The sequence below is a fragment of the Scyliorhinus torazame genome, chromosome 8 (assembly GCF_047496885.1).
Source record: "Scyliorhinus torazame isolate Kashiwa2021f chromosome 8, sScyTor2.1, whole genome shotgun sequence".
In the NCBI taxonomy this organism is placed as follows: Eukaryota; Metazoa; Chordata; class Chondrichthyes; order Carcharhiniformes; family Scyliorhinidae; genus Scyliorhinus; species Scyliorhinus torazame.
Window position 1 is genome coordinate 126,788,238 of NC_092714.1, and position 12,152 is coordinate 126,800,389.

A 12,152-nucleotide genomic window follows, 5' to 3' on the forward strand; every position below is an offset into this window, starting at 1 on the left:
AGCTCAAGCTCCTGTGATCCCCGCCTTCCATGAGGACCCCTTTTGGCACCCCGGCAATTGTTGGAGGGATACTTGTCACATTGCCAGAGGGTCTCTCGGCTGGGGTGGGGGTCTGGAGCATTTTAGCTGGGGGGGGGGGGGCTGGAGCATTTCAGCTGGTGAGTGAATGTTGCATCCTGCCTGTCAATGAGTAAAATAACTCTCATGTACAGTTTGCATGGACCCGCCTGGTCAGAGCGGGAGGCTCGACGGGGACACAGGGAAACCTACTACGGCGGTGGGATAGGCACGGAGACCCGCGACAGGTCTGCCGCCCGTTGCGAATCCCAATTTCAGCCCGATGTACGTTTTTGAGGGGGTGGAAAAATGGCACTGCCCCCGCTTCCAGCGTAAAAATGAATTCTCCAGCCGATCGCCGAACGCGATTTCGGAGTCGGTAATCGGAGAATCCAGACCACTGTCACCCGCCGGAGGTGAATTCGAACTGATTTACGCTGAAGGGGTTCACTATCCCTCGCCATGCAAGTCCATGAATGGGGAAGAATACAAGGGATTCCCGAGGGAATCCCACTATTGCCATTTTGAGTGGGCAGCCTGATAGCGAGGTCCCGCAGCTGGCCACCCCCTCCCCGCATTGCAAAGCAGCCCCCTACTATGTCGCGATCCAGCCCCCCTCCTCGGATTTTCTGGGTCCCTCTTCCCCCCCCCCCCTTTCCCCAAGTACAAGGGTGACCTGACCAGCCCGTCCCCCCGACCCCCTGGATAGGGGGAATCCTCCACAGAGACCCCCTGAGTGGGGGATCCCCCCACAGAGAGCCCCTGAATAGAGGGCCCCCAAAGACCTCCTGAATAGGAGAATCCCCCAGAGATCCCCTGAATAAGTTGGCACCCCCCCCCCTCGAGGTCAGCTGAATAGGGGCACCCCGCAGAGACTCCTGAATAGGGGGAGCCCCTCTGAAAAGGGGACCCCCCCCCACAGAGACCCCCTGAATAGGGGACCTCTACCAGAGACATCTTAAATAGGGGGACCACCGCCAGAGACATCCTGATTAGGGGGCCCCAGAGACCCCCAGAATAGGGGGACTCCCACAGGGACCCCCTGAATAGGAGGAAACCCACAGGATTCCCTGAAAATGGTTACTCCCCACAGAGACCACCTGAAAGGAAGACCTCCCCAGAGCCCCCCTGAATAGGGGAACCCACAGAGACGTACCATCCTGTCCCATGTACTGACCTCTAGACGCAGCCTCATCAGAGGAGTGGAACTTGGAGGAGCTGGTGGCCACCGCTGCCACTCCATGGGACGGGTCCGGGTTGGCACTCAGCACCCGCTCCTCCCGGTCGGTGCCCATAGGGCCCTGGGGTCCACCTTTGGACAGAGGGGCAGCTGATTCGAGCCCTGGCTGCCCTACATCATCTGGTTCTGTCAACCCTGGCAGCTCCACGAAGCATGCACCAAGATGGCGAAGCCCTCGGTGATACACCTCTGCAATGCCCATCTGCGACTGGGAAAAGCTCCGCAGTGCCTCGGCCATTCGCTTCTGAGAGCGGGACATGTCCCATAGAACCTCATCAAGGTCAGCCTGGTACTGGGTCACATCCCCCAGGGAGTCGGATATTTTGCCAAGACCCTGAGCCATGGACGTCATCAACTGTGCAACGCCTTGGACACCTTCACTCATGGTGCCAACGTCATGCACCACTGTGGTCGGCACCCTAGCAGTTGCTGGTGCCATCTCCTGTGCCCATAGCCTCTGGGACTCCTCCAATCAGATTTGGATCTGTTGGAGTCACACTGACATCTTCCACTGAATGTCCCGGCTGCACCCTATTGTCTCCATCAGCTCCAATTATCTCTGTACCACAGGTTCAGTATCAGGCTGCGACCCAGCTGGGTCATGGGATCCAGCAGACTTCCAGCTGCTATCTCGTTTGGGGGTCCCTGCCTCCACCTGATGTGAAATGAAATGAATTGAAAATGAAATGAAAATCGCTTATTGTCACAAGTAGGCTTCAAATGAAGTTACTGTGAAAAGCTCCTAGTCGCCACATTACAGCGCCTGTTCGGGGAGCTGGTACCGGGAATTGAACCCGCGCTGCTGGCTGCCTTGGTCTGCTTTAAAAGCCAGCTATTTAGCCCTGTGCTAAACCAGCCCCTTAATGATGGTGTGCATCATCAGCAGTGTGGTGCTTACCAGATTGTATCCCCAAAGCCTATCTTCTAACATTTCCCACCGAGGTGCGTGTATCTGTGCTGGTGGAGGGTGGGAATGACAGCTGTGCCGCGACTATACCGGTCGCATCCTCAGAGCTCTCCAAAAGGAGTTCTCCTCCGAGTCAAGATAGGGGCCGCCCGGGATGGGCCGGCACTGTCGGCTGGAGAACCTGCGGGAGAATGGACATGTGGTCAGTGGGAGGGATGGGTCAGTCAGTAAGGCAATAACAATTCACGTTTGACAGGTGTCCGGGTGGAGCCCAGTGGTTCCTCACCTTTGCGGCGTCCGCCAGCCTCCGTGTGGCTGATCAACCTTTCCTCAGTCGTCTCCAGGGGCCGCTCCTCGAAGGAGGTGAGGATTCTTAAGTCTGACACCCCTCCCCCAGTCTGGGCCCTCTTCCGTCGGTTATGGGAGAGCTTTTCCTGAGGAGACACAGAGGGGGCATTGTTAGCCTCACGCATAGTTCACGGTGGTGGTGGGTGGTGTGAAGGGAGGGTTGGGCGGGTTGAAGGGGAGGGGGTGAATGAATGGTTGGGGGATATGTGGGGAGTTGGAAGTTGGATGCTCACATGCGGGAGGGGGGTTAGTTGTGCTGCCCGATGTAGGTCGTTGACCTTCCAGCTCAGGAGGCCAGTCCTCCTGGTTGCACTCCTCAAGCTCGCAGCTGCCGGTACCTCATCCCAGACAGCACTGGCTGACTTGTGGCTGACTCTCCTGGACCCTCGGGGGAACAGGACATCCCTCCTGGCCTCCACGGCGTCTAGGAGCGTCCCCAGGTCAGCATCACTGAATCGTGGGGCTGGTCTCCTCAGCACCATTATTGTGAGCTGGCTGGGGTTGGCTGAGCAAGTGCAGCTTAAGTGTTGCTCGACCTTGTTAGCGAGAGGCTGGCGAGCGCATTCCTGGCGAATCAGCTGGCGAACCTTCATTTGCGCGAGGAGCCTGTGAGGTCTCGTTAAGTGGATCAATTGATCAATTGTGTTGCCGGCCTCGCTGGGCCGGGCGCCGGGAAGTTCACGGCAGTTCCCGCTCACTACCGCACTTAGAAATATTTTGGGAGAATTGAGCACATTGTAATGCACAAAACAGACTTTCATCTGTTTCAAAAGCTGCTGTTTCCTGGAACAGGTCCTTAGTCTGTCACCAGAGGCTTATAACTTGAGGGACACAACTCCACACCAAGCATGGCTGACCAGGGGTCTCCCCGCTCTTCCTGCCTGCCATTGGCAGGTGTTGGGAGGATTTTGAATATTATGAACGCACCTTCCTTGGTGATCAAGTCCTGAGGTGGGATTCAAACACACAACTTCTGGTTCAGAGACAGGGGCAAAACCATCTAATAGTTGGCTTTGAATGTGATGTGTTGAGGATGGAGGGCTGTGAAACTAATTCGAGTGAATTATGCATTGCAGCAATGTTACTTGCTACGTTTTTGTTAAGGGCCACTGCCTAACCACGGGGGGGTCTTTCATGGGAGGTGGGGATCAGGGTGACTTGTGTTGGGCTGGAGGGTCTCAGGTTGGGGGTCTTCCCTGGGATCGGGCACATGGGGGGAATCCCTGCACGTTCTAGGAAGCACTTGAGAACAAAGGGGCAGACTCAAAGAAAACTGTGGTTAGGAAATCGCCTGCTACCCTGAGTTAATGGATCCCTGCAGAGCAATATAAATAAACAATCTGATTCTCCCCTTTGAAAGTGCCCCAACCTGTCAATCGAAATGTTTTCAGCAGGCAATGGTTTGTGAAATTGAACATGAACAATCCAGTTCAATCCAGGGTCATACTCAAGGGTCATTGTTGGAAATGTTCACTGCAGGATGAGAGGATATAGGCCTATGTCTACACTTTCACACACCCCAATCCTCTTATTTAATTATGGCTGTGGGAATTGGAACTCTACTTGAAGAAATAAAAACTTTTAATTCTATATCAATCATGTCCTATCACTGACTGAATGGAAGCAGGGATGACCCAGCCTCTTAACAATGCTCCTTTGCCTTGTTTGCTGAAAGGGCATAAAAAGTAGTCTGAATTTTAACTAGATCAACCTCCTAGTTCCGTTCAGGCTCTAAAGGCCCAGAGTCGCAGAGCACAGTATATTGCCTGAGGGCCATTTTGAAGTGAAGGCAGATTGCCAGTAGTCCTTGGGCTAGAATATGAATACAATATATTGTGGTTTTATTTTAATTTATGTGACTTTTAAGCTATACGAGTGTCAGAAATTGTAATTATGTTGTCTTTTGTTATCAGGGAAGAGAATACTTATCGGACGAAAAGGCATCAGCAGCAACCGTCTCTCCATCCACCTCGGACTCTGCCATAAATGGTCAGCTCTGGTGGCTTTATCAGAACTCAGCACCAATATCTTCTACACAGCAGCAAAAACCTTATGAGAAATTGGGTAGGAATAACCTTCAACATTTCAACAAAAAAGGGTGCATATTTAGCTTGGTATTCACAAATATAAAGGTCTTGTCTCATATTCACAAGGACACAGGATAGATCTCGGGTCTTGCTGTCAATCAAAATTGTTTGTCTCTTATGAAAACATTTTAATTATTCTCAGTTGTGCTGCTGGACATAGTGAGGTATTCTTTTTCTGATTTCTGCCTCATTGTTCGATTGAAGTGCACATTTCCTCCCCTTAGCGCTTGACAGAATTGCGTTGGTGGTGGTCTGATAGATGTTTGAGTCAAGGTAGACTTCCAACCCAACTGGCAGAGAATCTGTGTCAGCAAAGGAGGATCAATATAATAATAATTACTAATAAATTTACAAGATAGCCTGCAGTGTATTGGTTAGCATTTGTTCAATTCACAGGTAAATCTAGTTTACTTATTGTTGACTCTGACCAGCTTCACACACTCAGAGTTGTGAATGTAGCCAAGCCCGAGGGAGCATTCAAACAAAACTTTAAAACAGAATGGGAAGACCGTGGCTGGGATCCTCTGGGCCTATCCGCTAGAAACGGGATTCGTGATGGCCCACAAAACCCCATGTAGGGCCTAAATCAGGATTCACGCTGGGCAGCAGGCCTGTCGCGAGTCTCCGTCCACAACCCGCTCGCTGTCCATAGTGGATTTCCTGACGCCCAGACGGGCTTCCAGCCCCAGCGGGAGCATGCAATTAGCTCATTAGAGCTATTTTACATCTCATTGGCGGATAGGACACCTGACTCACTAGCCAGCTGGGATACTCCAATACCCCTGGCTAAGAGACCCACTGGTGTGAATTGCTGCAAATATTGAAGAATGTGGACCTGGCGGCTTCCGTCTGAGGGGTGGCATTGTGGTAAGTGCCTTCCTAACATTTGCCGCCAGGGTGCCGAGGGATGTCCTTCAAGGGAGGTGGAGGTCAGGGAGCTTGTGCTGGGCTGGAGGGTCTCAGGTTGGGAGTCTTCCCTGGGATGGGGCACATGGGGGCAATCCCTGCACTTCCGAGGAAGCACTTGAGAACAGACTCATAAAAAAATCTGTGGTTAGGAAAATACCTGCTACCCTGAGTTAATGGTTCCCCGCAGAGCTATATAAATAAACAATCTGATTCACCCCTTTGAAACTGCCTCAACCTGTCAATCAAAAAGCTTTCAGCAGGCAATGGAGTGTGAAATTGAATGTAAACAATCCAGTTCAATGTTTTCAGCCTTCTAGCCATTCCCACAGACTTCTATACTCTAAAGGCCATTAAAGTGAATCTGAAAACCACTTCAAAGGTTTCCACAACTTTAAAGGAATGACTTTTACCTTCATCTCATAGACCTTTAAACTAGGCATACTGACAGACCTTTTAAAGAGTTTAGGGGTATAGATGAGAACACTTTCACTATTGTGAGAAAACTTTAAATTTTACATACTGACTGACTGTTTAAAGGGCTTAAAGGCTGCAGATGGGGAGAGAAACCAAATGAGGCTCTTCCAGAAAGGTCCCCCGACTTGAGCTCCTGCCGCCCAGCACAATCCCCCCATGGTCCCTACCTACCATGAAGGACCCCCCTTGGCAACCTGGAGGCAATTGTTGGGAGGGTACTTGCAAGTTGTCAGCTTGGCACTGCCATGAGGTGGACCCTGAAGGAGGGGTACTGAGTGGGGGTGGGTGGGGTGGGGGGGTGCTGAAGGGGATTCTGGTGGGGTTTGGTGGGTCTTGCCAGAGGTTAGGTTGGGGCTTCCAGCAATCTTGGAGGGGGGGTGCGGCAGACGAACTGGAGAAGGTTTTTGAGATCGGAACGCCCTTTAAAAACGGTGTTCCGATCTCCGAGGTGGTGGACCTGTCAGAGAGATTACGCCTTCTCCCTCTCAGTTGCAGCGCAGACCCCGGTGTTTTGGAATGGCATGGAAAACCCTTTTGAGGAAAAATATATTTCCAAATGCCATTGCAGGTCACGTTGGGGTCGCTCCTAGCACCAATGGGAATCACTCTGGTTTTCCACTGCCGGGAGTCATTTAGTTCCGGTTCGGGAGAATCACGCCCATCCCATGTTACTGAGAGGGCAGAAATGACAGTTGGCAATATTATTGTCCAAAGCTTGAACTTGCTTTCTCAAATTTCTTTCTCAAGTTCCGCTCTCCATTATTTTAATACCTAATTTAAAGGAAGAGAGACATTTTACCCAAGAAAATTGAGCTTTTGGATGATAACATTGCCAAGAATAATCCCTACCCTTTAAAAATAAAACCTATACTGATGCTGGAGCATTTTGAAGACTAATCTCCATCTGTCCAAACTGCAGCCTGTGGGAAATGCTTCCCACAATCTCCAGTTAGCTGGGCCATCAACACCTGGCAACTCTGTTTCTATTTTATTTTATGTTTATTTTCTTTCTGGCTTCACTTGGTGAAATTTTGTAGGCCCAGTGGTTTGGAAAGGGCTGCTCAGCACTGCTCCCTTTGATTGCAAAGATCTAATAGCAGCTTAGGATATGTGAAAACCCAAAGCAATACCTTCAAATTTGATCTGCAGTAATAATAATAATCTTCATTGTCACAGGTAGGCTTACATTAATACTGCAATGAATTTACTGTGAAAAGCCCCTAGTCGCCACATTCTGGTGCCTGTTCGGATACACAGAGGGAGAATTCAGGACGAACAAATTACCTAACAGCACGCCTGTCAGGACTTGTGGGAGGAAACCGGAGCACCCGGAGGAAACCCACACAGACACGGGGAGAATGTGCAGACTCCGCACAGACAGTGACCCAAGCCGGAAATCGAACCTGGGACCCAGGTGCTGTGAAGCCATAGTGCAGTAGGGTACAAATGAGGGCCATGAAGAAAGCAAGTTTGGATCTTTGTGTTTTAGAATGTCAATGAATTCCTGCCTCCTTTGTGCAATCAGAATTGGAGATTCAAACCAGGAAGAGGTCTGCCGAACAAGGACACTCATTGCCTGCTCCTGAAGCTGTTGTCCAATCTGCCCTGCTGGAAGGATTAAAACATAAGACACGATGGGCAGGATTTTCCACTCCCGTTATGCCCGGGTTTTTTTGGTCCCCCCAAAAGCCAGTGGACTTTTGGATGTCTCCCCAAATTTTCCGCTCTTGCCCGCGATGGTTCCCACCACGGGTTGGACCAGAAAATCTCAGCCAAAGATTTAATAAAATTTTGATCGGTACATTTTTCTTAACTTGCTGTTATTTAATCCTCCTTGCTTGTCACGATCAAGCAACCATGGATTCTTCAAGTTAGTGTCGCAAAAGAGGTTGAACTGTGCTTTTTGCAACTCCCACAGCTTGCCCAGCACCATGGGATGTGACTAGTTTCATTCTTATACATTCCGTGGAAAACAGCCTTCAAACAGGCTGCGCAAGGGAATCTGGTAATGAACTGTGCTATAAATTAAGTAGATGTATAACACACGATGCTCAAGAGTAATAACCAAGTGAATTGCACAGAAATGTTAAAATATCCTTTATATATTGTAATTTCATAGGGAAATGAGAGAGGGAGAAACAGGAAGGATGCAAATGGGTTGGAGATAACTCTCTATTGAACATAGGGAGAGTTGAGGTCTCTGACTTGAACATCATTTTCTAGCTAAGTATAAATTGTGACAGGCTTCCCAGAGCATCATTTTCCTGCTCTGGAGAGAAGAGAGTGGTTCATTCAACCCGGTTCAATATACTGCTTTGGCCAGGGAGGGTTAAGCCTGCTTTCCTTCAGTAAGCTGCTTCTCCCAGGAGATCATTTGGTTTTGGGTGTCAAGCGAGTATGGACTACAGCAGCACTGTAGTCCAAGCAGTGCCACCAGGAGCATTGGCCACTGTTGGGACTATAGATAGTCCCACCCCACCGAGGAGCCAGATAGGCCTGGGATCGGGGGTCTCGACGAAAAGGCTGAGTTGGGTGGGGGTGTTGATCCAAAAGGGCAAAGGAGAGGCTTAGCGGGGGGGGTGACCTGTTGGTGGAGGGCAGGGGGGGCCTCCAATGGACACAAGGGAGCCTGCAAAAGAGCTCTCTGCCCCATACCCTCTGCATGGCACCAGCCCACGTAGAGTTAAAAATGCCAGACTTCCCACATTACATGGACTTTCCTCCGTCATGGGTAAAATACCAGCTGCGGGAAGTCCAAAACCTTAATTGGCCATCAGTTGGTCAGTTTGAGCTTCAGTAGGACCAAGGGTGGGCACACCATCCACTGTCAGACATTTCAGGGGCAGGACGATAGGCAGCGGAGCTAAGGTCATCTGCTGGATTTTACATACCCCCCAACCACTTTCAGACCCAGGAGCACAGGAGCTGGGGCAAAATCCAGCCCATAAGGTTCCACAGTTTTGTGGAGCTGGATTGACCCTAGGTTCCATATGCATAAGTGCTTCATAAGAGTGCAAATTGTAGTGCCGATCACAAGATCTGAACTTTTGCCTTGTAAAGACCGAGGAGGGAAATGATGGGATAGTGTTTATTTATTTTTTAATATTTTCATTGAAGATTTTCCATTTTAACAAATAACTCAACAAAACCACAGGAATGGTACAGCATAGAAAAAATGTTTCAACATACATAGATACAGAGGAGGACAGAAAAACAAGAATACAGTTGGCCCAGTACAATCAGTAAACTTAACTCAGCGCCTCATAGAACATAGAACATAGAACGATACAGCGCAGTACAGGCCCTTCGGCCCACGATGTTGCACCGAAACAAAAGCCATCTAACCTACACTATGCCATTATCATCCATATGCTTATCCAATAAACTTTTAAATGCCCTCAATGTTGGCGAGTTCACTACTGTTGCAGGTAGGGCATTCCACGGCCTCACCACTCTTTGCGTAAAGAACCTACCTTTGACCTCTGTCCTATATCTATTACCCCTCAGTTTAAAGCTATGTCCCCTCGTGCCAGCCATTTCCATCCGCGGGAGAAGGCTCTCACTGTCCACCATATCTAACCCCCTGATCATTTTGTATGCCTCTATTAAGTCTCCTCTTAACCTTCTTCTCTCCAACGAAAACAACCTCAAGTCCATCAGCCTTTCCTCATAAGATTTTCCCTCCATACCAGGCAACATCCTGGTAAATCTCCTCTGCACCCGCTCCAAAGCCTCCACGTCCTTCCTATAATGCGGTGACCAGAACTGTACGCAATACTCCAAATGCGGCTGTACCAGAGTTTTGTACAGCTGCAACATGACCTCCTGACTCCGGAACTCAATCCCTCTACCAATAAAGGCCAACACTCCATAGGCCTTCTTCACAACCCTATCAACCTGGGTGGCAACTTTCAGGGATCTATGTACATGGACACCTAGATCCCTCTGCTCATCCACACTTCCAAGAACTTTGCCATTAGCCAAATATTCCGCATTCCTGTTATTCCTTCCAAAGTGAATCACCTCACACTTCTCTACATTAAACTCCATTTGCCACCTCTCAGCCCAGCTCTGCAGCTTATCTATGTCCCTCTGTAACCTGCTACATCCTTCCACACTGTCGACAACACCACCGACTTTAGTGTCGTCTGCAAATTTACTCACCCACCCTTCTGCGCCTTCCTCTAGGTCATTGATAAAAATGACAAACAGCAACGGCCCCAGAACAGATCCTTGTGGTACGCCACTTGTAACTGAACTCCATTCTGAACATTTCCCATCAACCACCACCCTCTGTCTTCTTTCAGCTAGCCAATTTCTGATCCACATCTCTAAATCACCCTCAATCCCCAGCCTCCGTATTTTCTGCAATAGCCTACCGTGGGGAACCTTATCAAACATAAGAACATAAGAACTAGGAGCAGGAGTGGGCCATCTGGCCCCTCGAGCCTGCTCCACCATTCAATGAGATCATGGCTGATCTTTTGTGGACTCAGCTCCACTTTCCGGCCCGAACACCATAACTATTAATCCCTTTATCCCTTTATTCCCTTTATTCCCTTAAACGCTTTACTGAAATCCATATACACCACATCAACTGCTCTACCCTCGTCTACCTGTTCAGTCACCTTCTCGACGCATGCCTCTATACGCATTACCAGAGAACAAGGGAGAGGAGGATAAGGAAATGAAATGAAATGAAAATCGCTTATTGTCACAAGTAGGCTTCAAATGAAGTTACTGTGAAAAGCCCCTAGTCGCCACATTCCGGCGCCTGTTCGGGGAGGCTGTTACGGGTGTAAATATGGTAAAATAGTGCACAACTTCCCACAGGGCAATTGCTCACAACAACCACAAGAATTCAGGAACGCCATATTTGGGCACATACCAGAACATATCTCCCCCAACTTCAGCCACACCAGAAGTACCAATAACACGGTGTAACATCCTCCTCTCTGATATAAGACCTTGCAGGAGCTAATCATGGGTTCTTTAGCCACACAATAACAGAAATAGAGAATTACAGAAAAGATTCACAAGGACATCAGTTCTAAAAGGATATTTTACATATGCCACTAGACGCAACAAAACCTTAAACTCTGGCACAATTCAGAATGATTATCTTTCCACATATTTATGCAGAGAGGACCAGCAAATATTCATACAATAGGTTTGGATTATAATCAGTGCGGTCAGCGCCTCTGAACAAACTAACCAAGACAGGATAAAAAAGAGAAACTACCAGGAGTAAAGGGTCTCAGGATTAAAAGGACCAGGACGCTGTCATAAGGCCATGATGCTCTGTTGCACGCTCCTCACCATAAGACAATGAAGAGCAAAAGCTGCTCATTCAAACTTCACTCAGCCTCTTGGAACATCCCCACTAAGAAGGAACATCCCATGCATGCATAAGGGGTGGGGGGTGGGGGGAGGGTGCGGGGGGGGGAGGGGGGGAGGGGGCGCGGGCAAAAGGATACCAGTCACCGTACCGGACCTGGGAGTACCACCAGGATACCTTCACATGCCAAGATTCAGCAGCCAACCGGCCTCACTCCTCACTAACCGTGCCCAAGGCAGCGCACCAGTGCCACTAACACTAGAGGAATCACGTTGTCCTCAACAGAGGAGACCCCATCACCGGGGAGAAGAATTGTCAAGACACCCAACAAAGAACAACAAAGAAATGTACAGCACAGGAACAGGCCCTTCGGCCCTCCAAGCCCGTGCCGACCATGCTGCCCGACTAAACTACAATCTTCTACACTTCCGGGTCCGTATCCCTCTATTCCCATCCTATTCATGTATTTGTCAAGATGCCCCTTAAATGTCACTATCGTCCCTGCTTCCACCACCTCCTCCGGTAGCGAGTTCCAGACACCCACTACCCTCTGCGTAAAAAACTTGCCTCGTACATCTACTCTAAACCTTGCCCCGTCTACTCTAAACCTCTAAACCCGTCGATTAGATTAACCAAAGAACTTAAGTCAGGGACCAGCACTGTACGCCATTACAAAAAGGATACTAGGGGACAGAGCCGCGCTACCTCAATAGAAACAAAAACATTGCCTCCCCATGGAAGACCCAACTACAGCGAGAAGGAGACTCAGGAAGCCACAGTATCAGACCACTT

The 12,152-nt window shown here is 49.5% G+C and overlaps 1 protein-coding gene and 1 long non-coding RNA gene across 4 annotated transcripts in view; one reads left to right on the top strand and one right to left on the bottom strand.

The window, feature by feature from the left end:
* LOC140428100 (BEN domain-containing protein 2-like) overlaps positions 1-12,152 on the top strand; it is a 249,390-nt gene that overhangs the window by 172,382 nt on the left and 64,856 nt on the right. For both annotated transcript variants that reach the window (XM_072514160.1, XM_072514161.1), the window contains exon 10: positions 4,466-4,616. In XM_072514160.1, coding sequence (XP_072370261.1) covers positions 4,466-4,616 — 151 coding nt within the window. The remainder of the gene's footprint in view (positions 1-4,465; positions 4,617-12,152) is intronic.
* LOC140428102 (uncharacterized) overlaps positions 1-12,152 on the bottom strand; it is a 203,359-nt gene that overhangs the window by 35,171 nt on the left and 156,036 nt on the right. Inside the window, exon 3 of one of the 2 annotated variants that reach the window (XR_011948705.1) lies at positions 4,832-4,941. The exons of the other annotated variant lie outside the window; for it this stretch is intronic. This is a non-coding gene — a long non-coding RNA (uncharacterized lncRNA). Of the gene's footprint in view, positions 1-4,831; positions 4,942-12,152 lie in introns of those variants that run through there. 2 annotated transcript variants of the gene reach the window in all.